The sequence below is a fragment of the Lathamus discolor genome, chromosome 8 (genome assembly GCF_037157495.1).
Source record: "Lathamus discolor isolate bLatDis1 chromosome 8, bLatDis1.hap1, whole genome shotgun sequence".
Classification (NCBI taxonomy): Eukaryota; Metazoa; Chordata; class Aves; order Psittaciformes; family Psittacidae; genus Lathamus; species Lathamus discolor.
This window is the reverse complement of record NC_088891.1, coordinates 12,920,704-12,948,301: the sequence shown is the minus strand read 5'-3', so window position 1 is coordinate 12,948,301 and position 27,598 is coordinate 12,920,704. Positions and strand designations below refer to the sequence as shown.

Sequence of the window (27,598 nt, the reverse complement as noted above, 5' to 3'; positions counted from 1 at the left end):
CGCCAGCGCCGCTCATTCAACCGGCTGTCACGTCGCGGCTCAACTCTTCAGCGCGGCTCTCGCCCCTACCCGCGGCAGAGCGGAGCCCGGCGCCGGGCCGCACCCGTCCCGCTCCCGCGGTCCGTCTGTGCGGCAGCAGCCGCCGGAGCAGCGGGAGCCGCTCGCACCACCGCGGGCAGGGCGGGCAAGGGGAGGCTTCTGCCTCTGACAGCGCCCGTCCTGCAGCGGGGCTCGCTCGGGACAGCGGCGCTGCCGCTTCGGCGCTGAGCCTCGCACCGCCCCGGAGGCAGTGGGCGGTGGGTGGTGGGACCCCGTCCTGGCCGCGGTTGCCCCCGACCCGTCGCTCGAGGGGCCGGGCAGCAGCAACCCCTCTTACCTGCGGGCGAGACGAGCTCGCCTTCGCTGAGCTCCGCGGAGTCCGAGTCCATGCTGCCGGGACCGGCGGGGCAGAAGCACCGAGGGGCGGCTCGGGGCGGGCGGAGTGCGGCTGGCCGCCGCTGGCAGGAGGAGTGCCCGCAGGCGCGGAGCGGGAGCCGGGAGCGAGCGGAGAGCAGAGCCGGCTGCCGCCTCCTCCTCTCCCAGCCCGGGCGCTGGGTCCGCGCCACCGCATGCAGCCACCTCTCTTAGTGCCATTGGCTGCAAAGGAGGAGCGGAGACGGGCGGGCTCCGGCGAGGGGAGGAGGGATCGGGGGCGCGGCGAGGAGCGGGTTCTTCCCCGAGCCTGTTACACAAGTTCTCGCAGCCGCCGGTATCGGCCCGGCCGCCTCGGCTGAGCGGGACATGGGGCCGCGAGTCGCCGGCGGTGGCTGCGGGGACGGCCAGACCCTCGCCAAGGGGCCTCCTCAGGCAGGGCTTAGACGAGCGACATGACAGTCCCTTACATTTGCTGCCACCGCATCCCCATTTATTTTGCCTTGTGGGCATCTTCAGTGACCTCCAGTCGTCGCCTTGCCACTTTTCACCAGCGCCCTCCCCTTAATGCGCAGTGTCCACAAAAATCAGTCGTTAGAACAGCAGAGGGAAGTCAGTTCCCATTGGATATTGGTGCCCAAAAGAATACTGAAGGAGTGAGTTTTGCTGCTGCCTGTTTGCACATTATTCACAAGCTCAGGGTGAAAGTGTAATACTTGGTAAAAGATAGTTTTGAACTCTGAGTTTGAAAACTTCGTGGCTTGACTGCAAAGCAGGCTTTGCTTGTGTCTTCCTACAAGCTACTACAGTCATGAGCTATCCCCAATTCACCTGTTTGAGGCCATTTGTTCAGCTCTGAGGTTAGGTAGATCTTTCTTTCCCTTTGCATTTATTACTATTTTTTCCCCACTGTTACAGGCCAAAGATCACTTGAACTTAAAAATGCCAGGAAGGTGGTAGTAAGAGTACTTTTCTAATGGGGAACCAAATGTCACCCCAAAACAGACCCCATAATCTAACTGATCCACTCCTAAAAGCCAGCTAGTGCCCGAAACACTTAACTGTAGGTTGCTGCAATCTCCAGCCAGAGCCTTATGCTTGTAGCTGCAGACCACAAATGTCTGTTTCTTCACTCTGTGACTCTCTCCCCCGAAACCATATAGGTCCTCATTAGTGGAAAAAGCAATGCCTGGACACTGCTTTGAAGCTGCATGTATGCAGTTACTGTCATCAGCCTATGCCCAACAGTCTCAACAAATGTAAAGACTTTCTCCATTAGTATATAGTGTGGCATTTAAAAAAAGATAGAAGGGTTCTTTTTCAACTCAATGGGTCCTGTCAAATTCTTGTCAGTGATGGCTTATCCTGTGCAATATTGAGTATAAAAACTAAAACTACTGTAGTAAAATGAAGCCAGAGTTTGCCTTATGTTCTAGGGTGAATCCTAGCACATGCCCCTGCCTTCAAATGAGGTTGAGCCTGAAGAGATTGAAGACCTCAAGCTTTCTGGTCCTGAAATACACACATTTGGATGTTGAATTGGGACACAAAAATCTTCAACCTTTGGAATAAAGTTAGTTATTTGTAATGTTGCTGTCATACCCTAGGCCTGTACTAAGGCACTTTTGGTTTTTATTCTATGGAAACAAATTCTGACTTTTGTTTTTAATTGCTTTCATTAAATTTAAAATGACATTCCAACTGCTGCTGGTTATAACCTCATAAATGAGTATCATCTAACGAATAACATCTAAACTAAAGTGATTTTAGGATTCTGTTATGAGGAGCCAGTGCAAAATCTGGAGTAGATGTGGGGAATCTACAAGCATGATATACAAACAGTGTAGCTACAGAAAAATGCAAATATTAAGTTACAAAAAGTAATCCTAGCTACCACACCAAGGACAGAATCTGACAATGGGACAGGGTTTAGTCTCTCTGTCATTCTTGTTTTCTTTTCACCAGCAGAAATGCAACCTAAAAATCTCCCCAATAAGACAAGAGTTTGTCTAATGGGAAGAGAAAGTTGTATTTGAGGTGCAAATTTTTTGCACTGTTTTTAATCGCTTGAAATTGGAATTTCTAACCCAGACAAGTTCTGCCTTGCTAAGGATAATGCCTGTAATTAGGTAAGCAAAAACCAAAGTGTTTTTTGCAGGGTCTTGTGGACTGTGAAGCCTTTCATGTTCCCTCAGCAGCAAAGGGTACAGTAGATTCTGGGTCATGATACAATGCAGCTGTGTATGTGCTTCCAAGGTATTCTAGGATCATAGAATCATAGAGTGGTTTTGGTTGGAAGGGGCCTTAAAGATCATCGGGTTCCAACCCCCAGTTGGAACTGGTCTAGTTTTCTGTGGGGGCTCTTTTTCTGAGTGTTTAACCCATGCTAAAATTGCAATAAAACGTTAAACTCTCAACAGTCACACTTCTCTGCCCTGATTGTAGTTCAGTTGGTAAAAGGACACATTATTTTCCATGATCCTCTGAAAGACAGAATCCTTGGCATGGAATAGTTTAAACGAAAACTGAATCCCACTTATTTTAATTCTTGCCTTTTTTTCTTTATCCTTGTATTACCACAGTAATAATATATTATGATAGAAATGGTGTAACTCAATCAGTATTATATTGTGTCAGAGTTGTGATATATACATACATGGAGCATTCTTACTAGTATGCTGTAATTACTTTCTATTCCACAGTAAATGCTGTTTCAAGATTACTTTCCCTCTTTATTGCTGCTAACTGTAAAGCAGTTATTCAAGTTTTCAGCTGTCACAGAATGAGCATATTGTTTCATTTCAAAACATATGGTTAGAATTCAGTTTTTCTCCTTCCTGATGTTCTCTGCCCAGCAGAGTCCAGCACTTGGTTTAACATGTGACCTGGAAAATTCCATACGTGTACAGCTCTGAACTACATAGTTTCCACTCATTACAATACTGGTGCAGAGAAAAGCACAAAAGGTTTATTAACAGTAATGTATGTACTAGCTAGATGCATGCTAAACGAGACTCCACATGGAGAAAGTTGACATGTCATGACTTACGTTTTTAATTTAGTGCAAATACTGCAATTAGATATTCGTTGTTATAATCTAAAGTTCTTTTTCTCTGGGTTTGTGACTGTTTTCCTTATTACTAGGATAGACCTAAAGTTTGTTGGGATATTTAGACACTGGAATGTTTTTTCTCAAGGCTCAGTTAATACATTTGCCTGCAAGTCTCTACAAGTATGACTTACGAGGGGAGCTGGCAACCCAGACGACTGGAACTGTTGCATGTATTCCCAGTTATATGATGCTGTCTATCCTGTAGTGGCTACATCACTGTATGGCTCCGCTATTCACATTTTGGCTGCATCTGGTCTTGATCTTCATTCCATATGTAACTTATCTGAAATCCTCCTCTGCCCACTCATTGTATATGAACGATGGAGATCTGCCTGGGAGAGCTTCTAGGATTATGCTTTTTCACTGTTCTAGCTATAAGTCATACTTGCATGTTCACGTATTTATTGTTTCTTCTTCCCAATTTCATTGTATTCTAAGTAAGTAGGCCAACTACCATAGCATCCATGTCTAATATATTTATCCTGACAGGACTATTGTGAAATAAGATAATAGTATTTCTCACTTTCCGAGAGAGGGAAATAAGGTACTGAGAAGCTATGATTTCAAGTCCAGCATGGAGCACAGACTTTCACCTGTATCTCGAGCTGTACCTGAACTCTTAGGTTATCACTTTCTGCTAATTAAAAGATTGGCAAGCTGCCTCTGTGCTTTGCTACTCAAGCTTTCCCCCTTCAAACTGAGCCTTAAACCTTATTCCAAGAAGCAGTGTCCCTTTTCTTTCCATTGTTAAATGTACCAGAACCCACTCTGCACTACCACCTTTGTGTTTGACTTGCCTGGTTTAGACTGTAAAGACATGTGGGTAGGATTATATTTTCCTTCTGATTCCAAATGTAAAAATGTAAGATAATATATCTTTCTCACAAATAATTTAATGTTATTTAAATAAGGGTCCGCCCTAGGATATACTATTTTTAATATTGTTGCCTAATGTTTTGCTTCACAGTTTATGATAGTATATCTTTCATATTCAAGCACCATTGCTATTGATTGTATTAAACAGAGAAGACTCCCCCATGGGCTGATACAATTACAAAATATACTCTGGCAGATTTCAGATCCTCCCCCTTCCCCCCCCCAACCCCCCCCCAGTTTTTTTGTGGTGTCAGTGTAAGTTTTCTTCATGAAACATACACACAATCTGCACCATCACTGGCATAGTGTGATTAACCGATATCAAGGATCGGTAGATTCTTTGATAACAACTTTATTGTGCCAGGAACTGGGATTCTTACTGGTGTCTGTAAGCTAGTCAGCATGCATATGCATATGTGCATTTTGCATATGTTTTAACAGATTTTAGTTGAAATAATGCACCTATTGTTAGTCTGCAAACACTCCTCATATTTGATTTAGAATTCAAACAATGAGCAAGATGTCTGAATTACTCTAATTTCTACTCCTGTGCCAGCATTGAAGAGTGCAGTATTTTCTGTCTCCAGGTGTTTTAACTCCCTGCCATAGTATAGACATATATTTAGCCACTAAATTTGCTGAATTACATTCTGCCTTTTTATAGTGTTGACTTTTCTTCAAGAAGAGCTGAGGAAGCAGTCACAGAGTGGGACTGCAGCCTGGTACTGGTGCTAACCTGGGCTGTGATGGTTTTGGAATACCGGACTTAAACTAGGACTGAAATTTAGCTGTGCTTGCTTCAGTGCCTTGTTGGGTGCTCTTAGATACTTTAATCCCCTACAAAATAAAGTCGAATAGAAAAATATTGTACTCTTGTGCAACTTAAATCCTGCTGAACTGCTTACTCTTGGTGGGTTATCAGAAAGCATAATTTTGTCAGAAAATAATATTTTCATCTGTTTAAGTAGGCTAGGACTGTGGGTTGACTGTTCCAGGTAAAGTTTAATAACAGTAAGTAGTTGGTCTGATGCGATTTCTGACTGCTTATACTGAGAAAGGAAGAAGAAACAATGAATATCTTTGAGCTGATACGACACTGAAAAAAGGCAGCAACTTTTAAAGAAGGACTAGTTAAACTGGGAGGCAAGCTTGCTGACATCTATGCATATTAACACAGGAAAATAGCACAGCTGGAGTAGTGCATACTTCTTGTGTGGCATGCTTGGCTTTGTATATTGCTTTTTTTTCCCTGAAGTAGTAACTTACCTTATACAAACAGGCTCCTACAGGAATTGAATGGCATAAATGCTGATGTCCACTTTTTGACCATGAGAATGTTGTTACTTTTCTGTTCCTTTAGAGAAGGATTTGGCTCATAGAACAAGGTTTTCTATATTAAGCTGTAAATTGAATTACATGGGCATTTCAGTTTTGTACTGCTTTAATGATATTTGGGTTTATTTTTTTAAAGATGCTTTACCATTCTTTTTTGGGGATGATGATTTGTCCTGTGCTTGGGAGGATGCCTATCTTATAAGTTATGTATGCAATTTGCTGTAGACTGGCAAACTCATGCATACAAAACCTTTCATTCTAAGCGATTTAAGAAATGAAAGCTACCTTCCCAAATGGAAAACACACCTGGTAGTTCTGGTGGTGGAAAATTTCTGTTGAGGAAATTGTGTGTGGAAATTTTACTGATTAGGCTGTGACCCTCACTTGTTTTTGTGAGCAGGGAGTTTGGCATTATTATTTTAAAGCCCTGATAGATGTTTATTTTACTTCCAATTAAAAGTGGGATACTAATAATGTTTCAGACTGATCAGTCAAAACATGAACTTTGTTTCTGCTTTGTTTGTTCAGGGCTTTGGGAAATAAATCTTAAAGGTTTTTGGCCTTTTTTTTTTCTTTTTTTTTTTTTCTTGGGTATCACTGATGCTGTATCCCCATTCTGATGCTGTCTGGAGAAAGCTCAGGAGCAGCTGCAGTCAAAACTGTTATAGTGTCTGCCACTCTTGTATTTTTAATTTTGTGATGGTCACTGAAGGTATGCTAAAATATGTCACATTCCTTACTTTCCATGTGTTGTTCAGTTATACTGTTCATTACAAGGCTTGATTATCTGATGGCTACATGTAAGCTTTTGACCACATCTGTGATGCAGGTAAAATACAGTTAAACCAACAACGGATGCTGCTTACTGAGCTGTGTTCCAGCAAGTTTGAAACAGTTTTCTGCTTCCAGTTTGGAAGATGGGTCATCCTTGTTTTCATCCATGATTTCATATTATGTGTAGGAGGATTCTACAACTTCATGATACTCTGAGAAAGTAGAGAGAAATTTGTTGCTAGGAAACTATGGAGGACCTACACTGTATTGTCTTTTCAGAATGTTTTATAGCTAGCATCAGTTATTTCACTAACTTTTCTTAACCTGTTCTTTATGCAAACAACCCACATTTTTTTTCCTAGTCACAATGTTTGTTATACACTTATTTATACTAGAAAATGCATTCTTTCTATGGTTATTTCTATATTGCTTTCTTCTGCTCTTCAGCACACAAAACCCACCCCACCAAATATTTCAGATTGTTGTGTTTTGAAGACAAATATTTATTCATGTGACAATGTAGCCTAGACATGCTGCATTGTTAGGATATGGTAGATTGGGCTTTCTGACAAAAGACAAATGAGATCTGCAGTTGCACTTCCTATATAGAAACTTAGTAATATTTTTCAAATTGGATACTATCTGGAGAAGTCTTAAAGTATACAGAGTTCTCCAGCTGACTAGATCTGGTTGCTCTTTTACAGTGGATGCCGTCACTCTCATTTTACAACCATAAGACGTGTCTGCACGTTGGAAAGGTGACTGAATTAATGCAGTGGATTTTGGTTCAGGAATGATGCACCTGTAACTGAAGTAGAGGTGCTACAGCTGGGATTAGTCTTGGTAAAGAGTTTCTGCTAAAAACTGTTCTCTGACTAAAGGGAATCATAATCTCTGAGAGGCAATCACAGAGAGAGAAAGCAATTTTTTGTGGAGCAATTCACTAACATCCACAGCCTTCGCTCAAATGGCAGAATGCTAATCTACTCATTTGTGGTTTCTGTAGAGCTTGATGTGATTTTCAGTATGGAAACATCATCTTCATCTGACAGTGCGTGGGCATTACTTCATGACCGTTTCAAAGCATGGCAAAAGGTACTATGCTACCCACCTATCTATAAATGACTAAGTATCATCCACTCAGACATAAAATTACATTTTATGGGTAGTCTTAGGAACACGCAACATAGGCAATTAGATTACATGTGGTCCTAGAACAGCTCCAGCAAAGAGAATGAAATTAGAAACTTGCTGTTCAGATCACTTCCAGGTGAAATATTTCTCTTGCAAACATTGAGGGACTCGGAGTAATTGTAATACAATATCTGAATGACTTGACTTCAACTTGGACAATACAAATTTGACTGTAGATAGGTAGATCTACATCCTTTACTTTTCTATGACTAAACTTTTGGATTGCAGACCTTAGATCCTTTTTGCAGCTAAAGTACATAAACCCTTTTATAATACTGGTGGAACTTTGAAGGAAACAGAAAATGTAAAAGCTGTCAATACCTTTCCATAGTGCTTCAGTGAGCTCTACAGACTACTTGCCATTAGCAACCACTAAGGACAGCTTACTCTGGTACAAGAGGTAGCCTTCGAGCCAGATGATTTTTCTTTTTTTCAATAAAGCCCCTCCTTGATGGCTGTGTGTCTTTGGGCAGAATCCTTTGTTCAGCTGGCAAGTCCTGCTGTTTCCTGAAAGGAGAATTTATGGAAAAGCTTGGATAAGAATTTCACTAGTTACATCTTCCGTCTTTCCCACCTTTTTCAAGGAAAAGCATTTCATTGAGCATTAGAATTGTTGCAGTCATTATTCATGTTCTTCAGGAGTGGGGAGGAAGATGATATCTCATTGAGAAGGATTTAAAGGTTTCAGACTGGGGAAAAAGGGAACAAAAGCAAACTGCAGCCTTAAACTATTTTTTAGGACTTTCCTATTGGATCTAGATTGGTTCACCATACTCATTTGCCATATTGAAAATGAAGACTTGAACCTAAACCTATCTGTTTATCTTGCATCTTATGAAGTGTCTATGAGTCGTTCTGATTCATTGCATGTGTATACAGTTATTCAAAGTGAATAGTTTTAGGAAGAGTGGCTACAGATGTAAATCAGCTGTTCTCTTGATAAATAATACCAAGACCATCTTCCTTTAATATTGCGAAGGGCAGCACTGTGAGATGTGCCTGCTTAATGATGTCTACTCAAGAATTTTATGTAAATTCTGCCTATTTCCAGCATATGTATGGGAAGAGTAATATTGAGAGGCAAAAAAAGAGAGAATGTAGCAAGTAAGCATACTAAAGGGTTAAGAAGGAAAAGTGCTTATTAACACACCTGGTATTGTGTGATTTAGAACAAAACCACCTGGGTTCAGTGCTTTTTGTGAACAAGGCTTAATACCTTAGTGCTGGTATGCTGATATAGAAATACCTGCAGCTGGCAAATCAGAGCAGATGTACTTCTGTCGTAGGAGATACAGATTTCAGAATTATGAGGAAAATTGTTGGAAGGTAGAGCAGGAGTATTGCATTAATGTGTCTTTTACTTTGCCTTTGTTAAAAAAACAAGGTCAGGCTGTCTCTGTCTTGTTCAAATAACTCTTAATACAACTAGCCAGTTCCAAAAGGTCAGGAGAGGAAAGCATGCCTCAAAAATGATTCAGTTTCTACAGACTGTGAAAACTGGGTCTCCCTCCTTCACTCAGCAACCAAACTGGTGTCTCTGCTAAAGCGAAAGCAGGGAACTCTCATCTGTTGTTTGTTTGGCAGCAAGTGCCTGGGCAGTTGTTATGCATTTACTCAGCTTTAGCTAGTGTATCGCGTGCTGGCACTCCGTTGGTAAGTCTTTTGGAAAGTAAATTTTGTAACTTACTGTGAGGAATAAAATAGGAGTGACCCGCATCTACAGGGAAGAAGGTATGTTAATTCCTGTGCATGTGGAACAGCATATTTGAAAGTGGAAATACAGTTGTACTAGTGCAGAAAATCACTTTTATGACTCACTATGATCCATTCCGTTTTTATTCTGACCAGAAGGCAGTTGGATTTCTCCTGTGTTTCTTTTTTTTTCCCAACCATGGTGATGAAAACTGTAGTGGGATCAAATAAGAATATGCTTCAGTCATGAAACTGGAGTGCCAGGCAGATCAAAAGAGTTACAAAATGCTGACAGTTTAAAAATCGGGGTGAAGAATGCTGAGTAAAGATAAAGGCACAGGAAGGCACGAGCATTTCTGTTTTCAGGCAAGCGGGTTCAAGCAGAGGCTCAGTATCTCACAGGAAGCACTGAGCAGCACAGAGGGATTGGACTTGGATAGGGGAACTGATGTGAGGGATGCTAGTGTGGGATGACCTGATGAGCAGCATGTGGAGCAAAACGTGGTTTAGAATGACAATCCAAGACCTCTTTCTCTGTGTATGGCTAAGAAGCCCAGTTCATTATGGAGAACAAAAGTAAATCAATAGATCCAGCAGATTTCAGATAGTATCCATGGGTTGGTTATATACCACTTTCAGCTCTGTGTCAGCAGTTACAATGAGTAGCAAGCTGAGTCACTGCTGAGATTCATCATGGGTATTACAGACCCAAGGACAGATCAGCTGCTGCAGCAGGTGTTATAATGAAAGAATTTGAAGAATGATAGAAAGCCATTACAAGCTGAAATGCTGCAGGGTACCAAAGCAAGCATGCCGTTTCATTAGGTAAAGAAATGAGATAAGGTTCCCACCATTTTGAAGGACAATGAACTGTGACTGGACCCCCTAGTTAACTGGAAATCATGCACAACAAACACCAGTTCTATTAATGAGGCCACATGTCTCTAAACAGTGTTTGGAGCTTTGCTCAAGTCAGCCATGTTCCATGAAGTTCTAACAGTGTATTGAGAATTTCAAGAGAAGGATCTGAAGTAGTTAGTAGCTGATGTTGTTCCGGAGATAGAAATTTCTTTTCTGGGGTCTGGCTACTCATGTTTTCGCTGAAGGACAGTATTCTTTGTTCTATTGAGTTCTAAGAGTTTTAAGAATTCTAGTGAGCAATGCTTAACACTGTGAAGGAGACATGGAGCCTGTGGTGTTCTTCTCACCTCCTCACTACCGTGAGAATGAGGAATGATTCAAATAGTCATAGCTGAGATACCATTGCAACCAAATTTTGATGTGAACTACTGGAACAGTTAGGAGAGGTAATCCTTAGTTCACCAATTATGTGCTGTTTAATTTTTCCACGGTAAGAAGAGATACAAGGTGAAAATGAAAATAAACAGAAGTAGTACAAGGATATATACAACTAACGCTACAGAGCATACATTAGCACACTAAACTCTAGCCAAACCGACTTGGGATAACAGGTTCAGTTTCAGAAATGGACTTCTGTCTAAAGCGAGATGCTTTTGGTACTGAAAAATACTGTATGAAACGGCAATGTTAAAAAGCATTGGACAAAGCATGTGTGGGTTGGAGTTTAGTCCATTTGTTGTATCCCTCTTATGCTGTGATAAAATGAATCCTGAAATACCTTCTGTAATGACTCATCTGATATTAAGATGTCTGCTCATAAACAATGCTGTTCATCTTGTGTATGTGCATGTGTAAGAGATGTAGGTGGAAGCTGAAGTTTTAGTTGTGATGACTCAGCCTTTATTCACTGTTTCTCTTATTTCTGACTTCTGAAGAAATTCTTTTCTTCCGTGTACACTTAGGTGAACTTCCATGGTTCAGTGAGGAACATAGCGTGTTCCCTGGAACAAGCATGAGATTTTTGTCTCGGATATTTGACTGCTAAAAATTCAGCCTCTTGTCACAGGCAAGACTCTTTTGGGGTGTTTTTTTGTCCCTCATTTCTTCACTCGCTTTCTTGGTAATCCACTCAATTTAATGGGGAAGTTCTACCTACCCTCTTCTCTGTCAGATTTTACATACAATTAGTAAGTGAGTTTGTATGTAAAGCTTATTAAGAGAAATATGCCTTTTATGAATTTCATCTTCTCAAAGTGTTCTGATTTTGTTACCTTGCCAGACTATTTGATAATCCAGTGACCAATTAGGATACAATGCAGAATGTTTATGTGAAAAATATGTGGAAAAGAACAAATAATTTTGACAGTGATTTAGGCTCCATTGGTAAATGGGTGAAATCATCTATTAAAATTTCCAGCGTGGGGTTGATTGTTTTTTTTTGTTGGGGTTTTTTGGTTGGTTTTTGTTTTCTTTTTCTGGTTTTTTTTTTTTTTTTTTTGTTTTGCTTTTTGTTGGTTGGTTTTTGGGTGGGGTTTTGGGTTGTTGTTGGTTTGTTGTTTTTTGTTCTTACGAGGATTTGTATCATTATAAATTTTGGGTTCTGTGATTTGTATGATCTATCAGCTGATAAAATCTCCTTGAATAAAGTATGAAAAATGCAACTTATCTTGTACAACTAAATTCAGCCTATGAGTCCCCACCTAAACTTTGTATTAGTGACTTGCAAACCACATACATGAAATGTGGGCAGAAGATTGAGGGGCTGTACAATCTGCTAAAATTTATAATTTGCCAATGGCAGACACCTTATAAACATTCTGGAAACTGTCACAGTTTTGGTGCTTCACATCTCTTACAAAATAAGAACCTGTATTTTAAAAGATGAACTATTATAATTATTATATTGTAATTATATTATTATTATTATAATATTATAATTAACTGACTCTTTTCTTCACAATGACGTATAGCTCCATTTGACTTTTAAACCTTTGTAGATGGTGATGGCATTTAGAAACCAGGTGATCATTGCAAAGCTAGGACATTAACACATACATACATAAATATACATACGTGGGAGTTGAGGAGGTGGTCATCTGTGTTTCTTTTTAACATCATGAAAACTCAAAGGTCTGTAACAGGAATGTACCTGCCATTTTTGATACACTGCAGTGGCAAGAGGGCTTTTCTGTTTCTTGTTTTTTGGTAAATGTTGACCAGCATAATTCACCACACTAAATGCTGTTTCCTTATACAACACATCAGGATATAGCTTGGTAACAGAGCTAAGCTGACCTCATGTCACTTGAAAAGGGCAGGCCTGCTTCTCCACTTCCTCTCCACAAATGCTGGCACTCTACTTTTGCCATAATTGTTGTCCAATTTACCTGCCGTCTCCTCCCGTAAGCCAGTAAAGAGAGTTACACTGGCAGAAAAATAGCTTGTCAAAATACAAGTTGATAGTTTTCTACTGATTTAATTCCTTGAAATCACACAAGTGCCAGTGAGAAAGGGGCAGACAAGAACAGGGTAAGGAAAAGGAAAGCAGGACTTCCTAGTTCAGTTTTCTAAACTAAAGGTGTCATCATTATAGCTTAGAATTAATGACAGTTTAGGAGGTTGCAGGAGCAATACAACTACATAAATATACACCAATATTTGCAGTTTTCTTATAATGAAGGGTAACTGTTGACTGCAGATATTGCTGTGGAACTTCTCAAGGACATTGTTACACTGGGTCAAATGGATGCAGTGCTTGTTGATACAGTAATCCCTTCTTCTAAGTCATGTTCAACCTGGGACTTTCTCCTATATCTTTATTTTGTTATCTGCTTACTCCTTGAATGGCTAAATCGGCTAAATCAATAAACTTACGGAAGCTGGGGCAGTTTAAGCAGTGCCAACAGCAGAAAGGAAAGAAGTGGTTGTGCCGGCTGTTGTTGGTATGTGAGTTGACCAAGGCTGCTGTTTTCTTCACCAATTTCCTCTTTGTTCTGACCCCTTGCACTTCAGGGAACAGGGGCAGCAGTAACAGAAGAAAGCTGTGTGTGATTTCACCCCCCCCCCCCCCCCCAAGTTTTTCCCCTTGTCCCCTCCATAATGGGTCTGCTGGACCATCTCCCTCTGTTTCTTTTTAGCTGGTCAGCCAACCCAGCTTGATTTTTCCCTGTCTGCCTACCATCTGCCTGTAGATTCTCCTCCTTTTGTTCCTCTTTAAAAGCTCACTCCTGTGAGGCACTGAGGGTCTGTAGTGAAATGCTAAACATGCACATTTCCTACTGATGTCGAGGTCAAATGATTACTCAGAATCAGCTAAGAGAGTTAACATCTAGAGACAAGGTATAATAACTTGTGAAAAAGGACACACTGGCAGTGGTAGTCAGCTTGAGCCATGTTTTTCAAAACCTTGCCATGATGTCCTAATGAATATTTATCATTATTTGTGACACCCTATTTTCAGCAGTTGTGTATTATAGCAACAGCTGACAAAATGTTCATTTTGGTTGCTAATGAAATTGTCTCTGATTTAGCTGTTTATTATGATGGGGATGTCACTCCCATACCATTGTCTGCCATTGTAACACAGCTGGATTACTGGCAGGCTAGCAAGTTTAAAGGCATATCTGATCAGTGTGTTTCTTGTCCAGATGAAGGTCTCTGAGTGAAAATGTTAACTCTTTGCACTATGCATTTATCTGGTAGAATATGTGAACATAGTCTAGTCAGGTTTGACAGGTTTTGTGTTGGTTTTTTTTTAGCACAAGTGAACTCTTCAAAACTTTTCAAGCTTTTTTTCTTTTTCTAGTAGCAGTCACTAAAATAAAATTCAGTAAGAAGCAGTACAAAAGTATTCACTGTCAAGTAAATTCAATTGAATTAGACTTTTATCAACTTTAAATCAGTTGGAATAGACTATCCAGCCCTATCTGTTTTATGATTCTATAATGTTAGTATTGCAATAAGAAATGCTTATTACTTACATGCCACAAGAAAGCTTGCGTATGCTGTTTGGCAAAGTCTAAGTAGTATATTTTGAACAATAACAGAGCCCTTAACTCATGTGTCACACTTTGTACTTCACCTTTCTTGTACGTTCATCATCCTAAGTTCTCAGTTGTCTTGTGCTCTTCTTCCTTTAGCCCCAACCAGCATATTAATTCAGCCAATTTAAAGGGCCTAGAATACAATCCCTAGTTTTATACTTGTTAAAAATGTATTTGAGTCAAATAAAAGCTTTAAACTTCTTTTGTTCCTGACATTTTAAAGTAACTTTCTATGATTGCATTCAATAATATCAGAATAAATATATGAAACTAATTGTGGGTAAATCTCTCTTACATCAAAATACGCATCCACAGAGAGTGTTCATGAGTAGCAGCTGTTGTACTTTAAAGCCATACCCACTTTAAGCCATGTTTTTGCCTTTATGCTCTTTCTTTCACTAGGTAAGCAAGTTGGCACAAAAGATAAATATCTAAGGAATCTAAGATATTTTGCAAGATATTAGGACCTTTCTTTTCTTTCCTACTGTGATCCACTGACTGAGGGCTTTAGTGATGCGTTAGTAATAACCTATGCAGTATAAACTTGAACCTATTTAATCTGGTGAACGGCCTTCAGTCTTGGCTACCAATACAATTCTTCTAGATATCAGTGAAAGATATTTGCAATCTTACACTGACATTTAGGAATCTGGTCAAAATATTTTGTCCTTGTTTTTCCATGACTTAAGTTTTAGCACAATCCAGGCTAGTCTGGAAACCTTTCATTTTTTTTAAACTATGAAACAAAAGACCATGGAAATGCTCATTAGAGAAGAAACTTCAAGCTAAGTTCTGCCAACAGAGAATAGCTTTAAATAAATCTTACTTTTGGGATTGATGTCTCCCTATTCTCAAATAATGCTGTTGTTTTGAATATGCTTAGTTTGGGCAAATGATGTTTTCAGATAAAAGAATACCTTACCAGAAATTGGCAACCAGTTCTAACTTAATGCTGCATGATGGATTAAACCATAACGTTGTCTTTGCAATGTTAATTTTAAAGCTCCAGATAAAACGTGGTTTGGGTTCAGCTTCAGTTATATAAACAAATTCATTGACATTTGAGTAGAAAAGGAATCTGAGTGATTCCACCTTTAGCTGATTTCTTTTTCAATTAAAATTGAGAACAAATGGGGCTGATTTAGCTGCAGAAAGAATACTGCAGTTGGGTTTTGCCTCGTAAAAAAGAACTTGGAATGATTTGGACCTGGCTGCCATTTATTGTTCACAAATTCCAAGGATTTAGCAGGAAGAAAGTACCTCTTATTTGCTCTGTATGACGCAGACCAGTAAGTACCTTAAGTCTGTCACTGCAGCACATGTTGCTCTACGTCTGGTTTGTTCTTACATCGTCAATTTAGAAAGAGATACTCAGCTGTTACCATAATGAAAGGAAAGAGCTGTGGTGGCATTTTAATTTTTAAAAAGGACATTCTAGAATACTTAAAGCAGAAACATTCTTTTGAAATTATTGTTCATCTTCCTGTGAGTAAGTTGAAAGTGTCAACAATAAAACATGGCACTCAAGAACAGATGTCCCATGGCAAAGTTTAAATAAAATTAGAAGAAATTAAGGACCAGTTTGCAAATGTGCAGCAATGGAAACTTTGTTCTACATATGGGGGCTCAAGCTAATGGATGCCTACATCCCCTCCCCTTCATTATTGAACAAAGAAGATAGGAACACAATAAAAATAGAAACTCATAAAAAGAGCTCAATCGATGTGTCCATTTTTATCACGTAGCAGAGTTTCATTTGCTGATCCATTTTCCTTGTATAATTGCTGATGAATTGAGTTCACCTTTAATCTCTGAAGCACAATTCTAAATTGTACAAATACAATATATAAAGCCATGAAACATGATCCTAGTTCCAGGGCGCTGTTACTTTGATCTTTCCTTGAGACATTACCTCATGAAATTCTTATTTCTGAAATTGTTTGAACTCAACAAAACTTGGAAAATTAGGAAGTTTAGATAAATGATTTCAAATTGGACATGTCCTGTCTCAAGTAGAGAGCAGGAAAAAAAGTCAGTACCAGATCGAATGAAGTCCACTGTATCTAGTTTCTGCAAAAATTATGAGTAGTTGCACGTGTGGTAGCTTTGTAAATTTACAGGGTTTTACCTTCCTCACAGTTCAGAGATTAATTTATATACATATATAGTATCCAGAAGTCTTCTTCCTTATTTGGTATTGAACTCTCAGAGCAGCGATATCACAGCAGAGTGCTTAAGAGAAAATGCCACTAAAAGCACTTTTTTTTATGTCAATTTTTGCTAACTTGTTAGGGGTTTTGTTGTGTTATTCTCAAGAGACAGTGAGCCAAGGACCACTCACAGGAGAAGGCTGTCTTTGACATACAGGAAAACTCTCTCACACAAATATTATTCTTTCATGTACATAAACCAAATATATATTGCTCAGTTATTCCCAACTGAGCAATACTTTCGCTGCCCAGTAAGGAGTGACAGTTGAATTACTATTTTGGCTTCCTTATCTAAGTGGTTGTTGAATATCAGTCCTATTTAGGACTTGTGGAGTCAAAGAAGTGTGATTAGTTTTACTCATTAACTATAGCAGTCCAGGATATCAGAATTTTGCAGCTTGATCCATGCATTATGGATTTTCTAACTGTAACAGTCTAAGAAGTTGGAATTTCTACTGTGTTTGGTGAGGAAAAAGCTGTGGTAGTTATGTTGTGATGACTGACCAGCAAAGAAATTCTTTTAAGTAGATTATTCCAAGTGCAATTTATAGCCATTTCTTCACTACTTTAATTTTAAATTGATTTTAGAAAGATTTTGTCTTTTAACAAGGTTTATTGGAGTCCTACTCTTCAGTCTCTCAAAATCTATGGTTCTTTTTCTGAGTGCCAAGCATTAGCTATTGTTCTTTCTCATCCAGAAAACAATAGATCAATTTAATCAATCAATTTAATCCTATGCCTCTGCTCCTCCATTTCTAATAAAACTCAATTATCAAAAGATGCAATGCTCCTTTTATAGCAGCTACATTAATTAGACGTCCTCCTGGATATAATCGTTCTGAGCACTTCAGTGCTTTCAGTTTGATAATTCATTACATTCAAGCAGAGATTGCACATCATTATGTATATTTTAACTTGTCACAAAGAAGTTTCAGTTTTTACCCTTTCAGATCTTTTGAACATCTGCCTGAAAATAAGATAAAATAATAATAAAGAAGAATACTGAGTAAGTTTGATATGTTGAGGTTTTGGTTTATTTGGTTTTTGTTTGTTCATAAATGATCTGAAAAAAATTTCCCTTTCTGTGTCTGGTTCTAAGAAACAGATTTAAATCCCTCCATTCACTATATCTGATTGTTGGGGAAGCACTGCTGAATAGGGCTTGAGAACGGACCGACTCAGGCTACCTGATAGGTATTGCAGCACTGACCTCTGCGTCTTTCTATCTTCATGTGATCATTATCCTTCATACTAAATATATATTTTCCCCTTCCACGATGACTGCAAGAGCCTAATTGCAGTTCTTGTATTGCCATGCTCGAGCTACCAAGTCCTGCTGAGAAGTGGGTTTATTGTGGAGCTGTTGAAACTGCATGTTCAGAACCATGGACAAAGCATGCTTGTACCTGCCTACAAAAACTTTGAGATAGTAATGTAAAGAATAGGCAGTTACCTTTACAGGTTTTCACCTAGTAATTTAATGACGTGAACCCCATGAACAACCCCCCTACCATACAATTTTAAAACATAATACAATTGTCAGCTTGTTTTAATGAGGAAAAAAAAAAGGTGCTGAAGCATTTTGGAGGAGTGTATATTGAGTGAATGCTGGGAAGAAAAGAGATGTATTTAGTAAAACCTTTAAACTGTGGTATGTACACTTGCTATTGTCCTATAGAGGGAAAATAGAAAAGAAAGATAAATTAGCCTATGTCTTCACAGCTGCAGGAGTTTTGAATGCTACAGAGTTCTGTTTTCCTAGAATAACTAAAATGTGCTAAAAAATATATATAAATTCTTCTTTATCATATGGTAATATGGGGGTTTTGAAAGAACATGGCAGGGGGCGGGGGGGAGGAGAAAAAGCGTCAAGCTCGCGCTACAAATGCAATACCACTTCAGTGAATCTTTGATTTCAATGAAACTGCACCGGACTGATTGTTCAACTCCTGATGATCAGTAAAACTCAATGAATTGAGTAAAGTATGCTTTAATGTTTATCACTTATGAAAAATGTGCAGTGTGTAGTATTTGATGACAGAATATTTATATTCCCTGGTATTTGAAGTCTTTGACTTAAGGGCAAAATATTTCTATAATGACAGAGGTGGCAAAGAAAGAGGGAAACTATTGATGGTTACGTACTTGATCCAGCAAGGTTTTCTACAGTCCAATCAATCTTCTTTTAAAATGTATTTTACTCGTCTTGTTTATGGAATTGTATAGAATTTTACATCCACATCCGAGAATTATATGAAACGTCACTTATTACTAGCTGCTGTGATGGGACAATGTCTGAGGCTTGATGTGAGACAGAAGGTTTTCTTTTAAACTATCAAACGTCAGCTTTGATGAAAAGCAAAGGGAAGGAGTAGAGTCTCTGAAAACATCTCATCAATAGACAGACTAGGACCAGGCAGTCAGGAGAGAAGAGATTTTTTTGGTTTTGTTTCTTTTTTTTTGAGACATTTTATCAATAGGACTCATAAGGGTTGCCTTTAATAATTATGAGAAAAGAACCTTCCACAACTTGCTGTGGTGATACAATGGCTCTGAGTGCCCTCTGACTTTGAGATCTGCACAATATGTCCTATATAATATCTAGTTTTGAGAACTACGGTGTCTGAAGTGTCTAAGTAGCAAAAGGCGGAACTTTGATAAGAGGGGAAAGAGAACACTCCACAAGATTTCCTGGTACTGTTGAAAGCCAGCCAATGTCTCCTGGCTGCTAGCTCTGTTGAACAGAGTAAAATAACACCTTATGTCCCAGCTATAGATCCTTAGGTTTCTGTGCATCAACAGTATGTGTTAAATAGGAACAGATCCTAATTTCTGAGGCTGTAGGTAGTGAAGACAGAGGTGCAAATTTTTATGAAAAAAGGCAAGGACATCCTTACAAGACTTTTTGATAGCAAAATATTGTTACTGATTCTGCAGTGGTGGAACCAATCTCATTTGATTAGTGTTTCTGCTCTGATTTTTGTCACTGATAAGCATGGTAAAGCTGTCCAAAATCAGTATAAAATTAAGATATTTCCAGTGTATTATTAAAGCTTTATTGATTTGACTTCTGGATACGCTGGAGGGAAGGGATGCCATCCAGAGGGACCTTGACACGCTTGTAAGGTGGGCTGATGCCAACCTTATGAAGTTCAACCATGACAAGTGCAAGGTCCTACAGCTGGCTCGGAGCAATCCCAGGCACAGCTACAGACTGGGCAAAGAAGAGATTCAGAGCGGCCCTGCAGAGAAGGACCTGGGGGTGCTGGTCGATGAGAAAATGAACATGAGCCGGCAGTGTGCGCTTGCAGCCCAGAAAGCCAACCATGTCCTGGCCTGCATCAAAAGGAGCGTGACCAGCAGGTCAAAAGAGGTGATCCTGCCCCTCTACTCTGCTCTCGTGAGACCTCACCTGGAGTATTGTGTGCAGTTCTGGTGTCCTCAACATAAAAAGGACATGGAACTGTTGGAACAAGTCCAGAGGAGGGCCACGAGGATGATCAGGGGACTGGAGCACCTCCCGTATGAAGACAGGCTGAGAAAGTTGGGGCTGTTCAGCCTGGAGAAGAGAAGGCTGCATGGAGACCTCATAGCAGCCTTCCAGTACCTGAAGGGGGCCTATAGGGATGCTGGGGAGGGACTCTTCATCAGGGACTGTAGTGACAGGACAAGGGGTAACGGGTTAAAACTTAAACAGGGGAAGTTTAGATTGGATACAAGGAGGAAATTCTTTCCTGTTAGGGTGGTGAGACACTGGAATGGGTTGCCCAGGGGAGTTGTGAGTGCTCCATCCCTGGCAGTGTTCAAGGCCAGGTTGGACGTAGCCTTGGGTGGGATGGTTTAGTGTGAGGTGTCCCTGCCCATGGCAGGGGGGTTGGAACTAGATGATCTTGAGGTCCTTTCCAACCCTAACTATTCTATGATTCTATGGTTTGTGAGAAGGGCCTGTGAGTCATAGTGATCCAGAGAGCAGTGGCTGACCATGTTAAAACTTAGTAAGGGCTATCTTACTAAGCTTTTTAAGCAGCATTTGGCAGTGCAGGAGATGTCTGCACTCTGACAGGATGTTTTCCCATTTTTCCTTCATCCTGTCAGTCATCAGTAATTTTTCTAAAGCAGAATTCTAGAATGTTCTTATAAAAGCATACAGAGCTTGAGCTAAAGTGCACAAAAGGAAAAGCTTCTTGTGCCTTCAATGGGCTTCATGCAAACCCTGTTATGAACAGTATTTGATTATTAGGAGCAAGGACTGTGAGAGGGAGAGAATTCATGACCCCTCGTTGTTCTAGTAAATATGTCTTGTAGTAAGCTTTTGCTTTGATTCAGGGGTATGTTTCACACAACGTTTTTTCTGTTTTCAGCTATAAGGAGAATAATTAGTGCTCCTGTCTCTTTGCTCTGAACATGCTGTGCTCATGTAGGTATGGAGATGAAATTTTCATGAGAATTTTATGAAGTGATCACTTTTTTGTGGAAATGTTTCCCATTTTGTATTTGTAAAATATAAGAACAATTGGACTTTTTTTCCTCAATGGCAAACATTTTGGAAAGTGGGAACATGACACACTGCTTTAGTACTAATGGCTTTCAGTTGTCGTGCTTGGCGTGTTCTGTGCGTCATAACAGTGAAAGAGAAGAAAGCACTGGTATCTGCTGATGTTACTATCCTGATCTCTAGTTTGGAAAGTTTCTGAAAGTTTTAATGATTCTAAAGAATCTCCTGTGGGTTTATGCTGGAACATGGCAGTTAGAACTATCTGTGTAAGTCTGGGCTCTATAAAGATGTGGGTAAGAATACCCTTTTCTAATGTAGATTTGAAGCAACTGTTGCTACTGATCAGCCTGAAATCAGGATGCAGACTGGCTGAAAAATGTGATTCTGAATAGTAACAAAAGAAAGAAGTTGAATATGTGCATTCTGTAACGGCATTACCAGGCTGACCAGATAAACTAAAATAAACAAAGCATTACGTATTTTATAGTGCTGGGGAGATTTGAGCTTTGATGCAGTAATTCAGCATCATATGAGAGTCTAATGAAACTGAGTGTTAAGAATCCTCTCACATCCATTCCAGATGGTTTAGACTTTCTTTGGAACTGACTGTCCAATGTAAAATTAACTCCGTGTTTATTTTCAATTAATAACACTTGCAAAGGTGAAGAGAAGATTAATCCAGAACACATGAGAACAGCAAGATGTCTGTTTTATAAAATAGTTATCGAAAGATTCGATTCCAGTGTATGAGCATAAGGATATGATTGCAAGTAAGCACTTTGATTTACTACATGTATTCAAACATATGATGGCATGCAAAGAAAGGAATCTTTCCTAGTAAGGAAAACAGGGGTTTCCTTTGAAAGATTGAGGGGAAAAAAATCCTAAGGGGTTTGCCACTGACTGTAATGGATAAATAAAATTGTAGAACCTTTCCTGCAAATACACACAATTAATATAATCATCACCCCATAATAATCAGTCCTTTGATATTCTTTAATAAGCAACTAACAGTATAGTTGTCATGGACAACTCTGTTGCTTATCAGCTATATGCCTTTTGCACAAACATCAGTCTACACAAGAATAATTACTTTTGTGAGTCATTGTTCTAGGCCCAAAGATATTATGCCCATTTGGCAAAAACATATTGCTATTAATATATGAAACCTGCTCTGAAAAATAATTTAGGCTAGTTTGAAATGATTGCTCTGTTCTTGTTTGTCTTTAAAAGGTTTTTAATTCTAAAGAGATATTGGAGGCTGGGGATTTAGAATAGATCTGACAGAACTTGTTCCCTAATTAATTCTAAAAAGTCTTGATTAGCATCTTTTGGACAGTTAATCTCGAATGCACAACTAGCCCTACTTTACAGTCTAGATTTATTATCTGATATTTTTACTACTGAGGGATTATTAAATAGAAGATTATTTGGGAAGTATGTTGTCTAAGCATGGCTCTTGATGGCTGTATTTCATCCATGTGGTGCTCTGTCATCTTCTAGGGGATAACAGATGGGTTCAAGTGATCCGTACAGTTTGTTCTTAATAGAAGCAATCCCTTTTTCGCAAGATTTTCAGTGATTTAAATCTAGCTACTCTGTTTTAGTCTTTGCTGGTTTTTGGGGTTTTCAAAAGCAGTTTCTCTGCCTAGTACATGACTCCCAAAGAGCAGGAAGGAAGATACGAAAGTTCTGTTTGGTGAAACCAAATAGTTCTGTGGCACCAGAACTAGGAAACTCTTATTCATTTCTTGAGATTTTTCTAGTTTAATGAATTGTGAGTACCAAAATTGGATCTGTGTAAGAAGGCTCCATTGCACCTCCATCAGACATGTTCTGATGTCGAATAAGTTAAAGGTGGCTTGATTGGTTTGTTGGTGGTGGTTTTTTTTTGGTTTTTTTTTTTTTTTTTAGTTAAAGCATTTCTTCTGTCTTGTTACATGGTTTAGAAAACTGTAAGATTGAAAATATTTTTTTAATTATTTTCCTTTCCCCTTTTTCTTTTTTTTTTTTTTTCTTTTAATGCAAAATCTTTTGGGAAGAGCACACATAAAACCAGTACATGACTGTATAATCCCTGTTTCTGGATAAATGGGATTAGCAATGTATGAGTTATTCTTTGATTTCCACACTTATCTATACATCTATAGTAGGTAAAACAAACCATGTTTCTCCATTTCAGTATCTTACTAGGCTACATACAAAGGATGTGATGCATCAGATGTTTTCTAATAACCTAGCAGAATCATCATTAGTAAGGGGAGGGCAATTATTTCTCTTCATTAAACTTCTGAGTGCTTATTTTAAAGTAATCAGGAGACCATATGCTTTATAGTCTTGCATAGCTAATGAATATCTATTTCTGCATTTTCTGTAACATCAAAGCTCAAAATCATAGTGAAGGGTTAGAACATATCTGTGGTCATATTGAGATTTCAGAAATGGTTGTTAAGAGGTGTTAATTAAATTCCTAGTTCTTCTAGATATGTTTTAAATTTTAAACAGATTAATATATATGTCTGGCTACTACAGGAACTTGTTAAAAGTGTGTCACTGAATGTAACCCGCAGTTAAATCTTCAAGAGTTGAAAAGGTTTAAATATTCTTTTGTGTTTGTTTTACACACTGGAAATGGATTTGAAACCAGTATTATGTCTGAGTTCCTTTTTCTCAAAGGGGGCTCAGAATCTAAACCCATTTTATGTGCTGATCTTAAAAATACTTTCAACCCAAACTGAAGAAAATAAACTAGGCTTAAATACAAAAGCTTGGGGTTTATTTGGTTCATTACCTTCTTACAGCAGGCCAGTTACATGTAATTCAGTAGGGGTGAGGAAAAAAAAGCTTAGTAAACTACCATGAACTCCATTGAAAAGGAACTTCATTCGTAAGGGTAACAAAATACCTTAAATATATCATGAAATACGTATTTATTTCTTATCACATGTTGTTCCTGAAGAATTCTATGGTTTCTTCCATTCACAGTGCATTATTATGATTCTGAATGTTTGGGGATATTTACTTGTGCGTCTGTAACGCCTTCATTTTAGGAATTGCCTGCTGCTAAATGAGAGTGCTAAGGAATGAACTTGAGCACTAGACCTCCTCTTGTTTGCCTATGCTGTTGTAGTGCTAATCTGTCCCTCAGCTGTGTTTTGGAGCCCTTTAACTAGCTCTTTCTAGGACAGAGGGACAGTGTGATAGGTCTCCTCCAGAATCCAAGTATTGTTTTCTCCCTTATGCCAACAGGCTTTACATCTTTCACATGCTCTCATATTTATATCAAAGCATGCATTAAAACCTTTAGTTTTGTGTAGTTTTATGCATAAATTCATGCGGTGTTGGAAGCCTCCAGTCCAGAACTTAAGTTATTTCAGACATTCATAAGTGGAAAAAAACAGATTAAGGACTAAATACTGTGTAATATGTGACCTAAGTCTCTGCTCTGGAAAGTTTCTCTCCTGATAAATCAGTTCAGCTGTTGTAGCTGTATTTTGTCATGTTATTGCAAAATGGATGGGGAAATGAATGAAAGAGTTCAGGATGCTATAGAAAAAAAAAAAAGTAGTGTAATAACACAGTGAAACTACAAATAGGAAGGCTTAATCTCATATTCCTCTATCCATGCTCTGTGACTACACCCTGTTCTACAGATAACTCGCTGATTTCTTGGAGGCGAATTGGGAATTTAATAGTTTAATTAAAAATAATAGCAAAAAATTGAAAATAAATAAATATAAAACATTTTTTTAAATCTAAAATAATCTGTGGAAAGAGATTCATATTAGTAGATCTCAAACAAATTCAATGCATGCTTTGAAATTTAAGTAGGTCTAATATTATGCTTTAAGGTGCTCACAAATTGATGATCTGTAATGACAACTTTAAAGAACATGGCAAACTTGGGCTTTCAGTAGTTTACAATGTTTGGAGGCTTCCTGCACTTCAGTACTGCACACTGCATTATTGCCCTGTCTTAAAAAAAAAATTGGGTTGTGGTTGGTATTTTTGTTTGTCTTGTTTTTCACAATTAATTGTCTGAACTCGGATTCTGTTATCAGTGGTAGCAGCTGAACTGCAGAGCCTTGGCCTTCTTAAACTTGAGCTCTTCCACAGGGCTTTTATGGACTAGCACAGTTTCCAAAAGGTATGGAGAGAATCCAGGTGAGAATCCTCACCAGAGAGTGTATCTTCTGTGTGTAGTCTGCATAAACGTCCTTGTCCTGTGAACCACAAGTCTCACTATCTCATGCCAATGTTTTGTACTAGCATGCTATATGAAAACATTTTAACCCTGTAAGATGTAGTTCTCCAAAACAATTCAGCCTTTGTTGGGTTGTGCTACAGTTCCCATGGCACTTTTCAGAAATGATTGATGGTAAATGACTCAACTTTAAGAGAATTTCAACAGGCTTTTGTATTTGCAATGTGTCGTTCTCCTGTTATGACAAAGAGCTCTAGTGTGTAGCTGAAACTGGAAATGGGGAGTTGTCATTCCTTGATGTAATTTTAAGTAGCTGTTAAACCAACTAACCCAAAAAGCCTTGAGGTTCTTGCATTTGTTTCAAGCAGGGTACTTGCCAGCAAAGAAGGAAAACAAATGGAAGAGAGTCAGTCAATAATTTACTGGTAACCTGGTTAATAAGCAAGCACTAATGAACCATAGCCAGTACATTTTAGCAGGCTGTATATATCCATCCTCCTGAAGTGTTCTCCTTGCATCTTGGTTATGTGTGGAATCTAAAGGCTGATGGCTATTCTTCCCTAGGTGGAGTGTCTCAAGAAGACTTTAGTCTCTTACAGTCTCACTATAACACTATGTAGTGTTATATCTGATGGTTGTGTCATCTTGTGCACATGTAGGCTCCCTGGAGCTGCATGCATGCCTTTACAATAACAGTTGGCTTACCTTCTCATTTTAATTTAGTCTGCAACTTTGTTATCTCTGATTTTTGCTGTACGTTCTAACCAAAGTATTGTCATTTATTGTATGTTTTCTGCTCTATTAACCTCTGGCTAAATTGTTAGATCGTGTGATTTACATAGTGTTTGAGAAATTTTTACTATGTACATAATATTATTCACTTACACAATGCATGAATCCCCATAGATGTAGACCCTGGCCATATATCTTGGTGTCTAAGCAAAGGTATTTTAACTGGATTATGGTCCTGTTGTCCTGGGGTTTTGGCCAAAGATTTTAATCTAAATAGAGGGGCCCTCAGGCAATTAGTTCCTGAGCTACACAGTATATTGTTGTTTTATTTTTACTGTAAACATTTTGTGGGGCATGAGTTTATCAAGTCAGGTCTGTTTTGAAGACTTATACTCTTAACATGCTTTGAGATCCTTAGGTGCAGTAATATAATGGATTGTTAACATTTCTGTAATTTGGATGTATCTTTGTGTTGCTCTTCCTATAAGGAAAAAGACAAGACCAGTGAATATAGCTTCATCTGTATTTATATATCTGAGCTGGTGAAACTTCATTTGAAAACATTTCACTTCACATCAAACAGAAAAAGATCCATTTGCAGCTGCTTTAGTATTCATTCAGTCACTTTTGCAAAATTTAATTATGTGCTTTCTGAAATGGAAGTAAGTGGCAATTTTCTTAATGCAGTTAGCACCGTACATACTTAATATTATAATAATACTGATTTGTGCTCTTCTCATGTCTCTCTCAAACTATTGTTTAACATTCAAAAATATCTTGTAGCATTTGCTGGAATGGAAAAGGTGTTTAAATACAAATATGTGTACAGGTGTTAGAAGATGCTGTTTCTGAATGTAGCTATTTTGATTTATAATTACTTGCAAGAATCTTTCAATGACTCTAAATGGAGAATGGAATTCAACTTCATCTACATATCATTACAAGGTAAGGGTAAGTTTATAAAGCATTAAGTGAGGTGCTAATCAACTCTTCTAAAACTGAAGAGGAATTAAATGATTGAAATCCGATGGGAGGTATTTTCAGGCCTAATCAGGCAGTTTAATGGAGTTGTGCACATTGTGCCAAATGTATCCTTTTAGCAGCTGAATTAAGTGGTTTTGCTTTTGACCAGCAATTATTTAAAGAATAAAGAATTACTAAGAAGACCTGCTCAGTTCTTGGACTGTGTTAATGAGTTAGTAAGTACTGTAGAATTGTGGTGAGGCTGCATGAAGTACTGGGACTTGCCCTGCTCATTGAAGGATCAATATACAAAAATCAGACTTTCTTCAAAGACTCTAATATTTCATTAGAGAATCCTGCTCCACTGTGGACTATGGAAGAATGCCATAGAAGCACTACATTAAATTAGCCAAGCATCAGGGTAAAATATCATCTAAAAATGTCATACTAAGAGAAAGTGAGTTAGTACCAATGCATCAAATTAATTGAGTAAGCTGAATTATTCTTAAAATACCATCAAAACCTTACAATCTCTCAGCAATAATTTTTAAACTTACTAAGCAGTGTTTTATCAATCTTGATGCCAAATGGTATGTACAGGTTTCACTCAAGTAGACCAGGAGAACACTTTTACTGAGAGGTGGTATCTGAAAAACCTGTTCTAATGCCAGGACTGACTGGGGTAATACCAATAAA

At 38.7% G+C, this 27,598-nt stretch overlaps 2 protein-coding genes across 2 annotated transcripts in view; one reads left to right on the top strand and one right to left on the bottom strand.

Annotated features, from left to right (window-relative positions):
- Window positions 1-631, bottom strand: part of TNFAIP8L3 (TNF alpha induced protein 8 like 3) — a 47,778-nt gene extending 47,147 nt beyond the window's left edge. The window contains exon 1 of the mRNA XM_065688773.1: window positions 377-631. Within this exon, the coding sequence (XP_065544845.1) occupies window positions 377-428 (52 nt within the window). The 5' untranslated portion in view covers window positions 429-631. The remainder of the gene's footprint in view (window positions 1-376) is intronic.
- Window positions 1-27,598, top strand: part of GLDN (gliomedin) — a 110,706-nt gene that overhangs the window by 17,648 nt on the left and 65,460 nt on the right. The gene's annotated exons all lie outside the window — the stretch shown is intronic.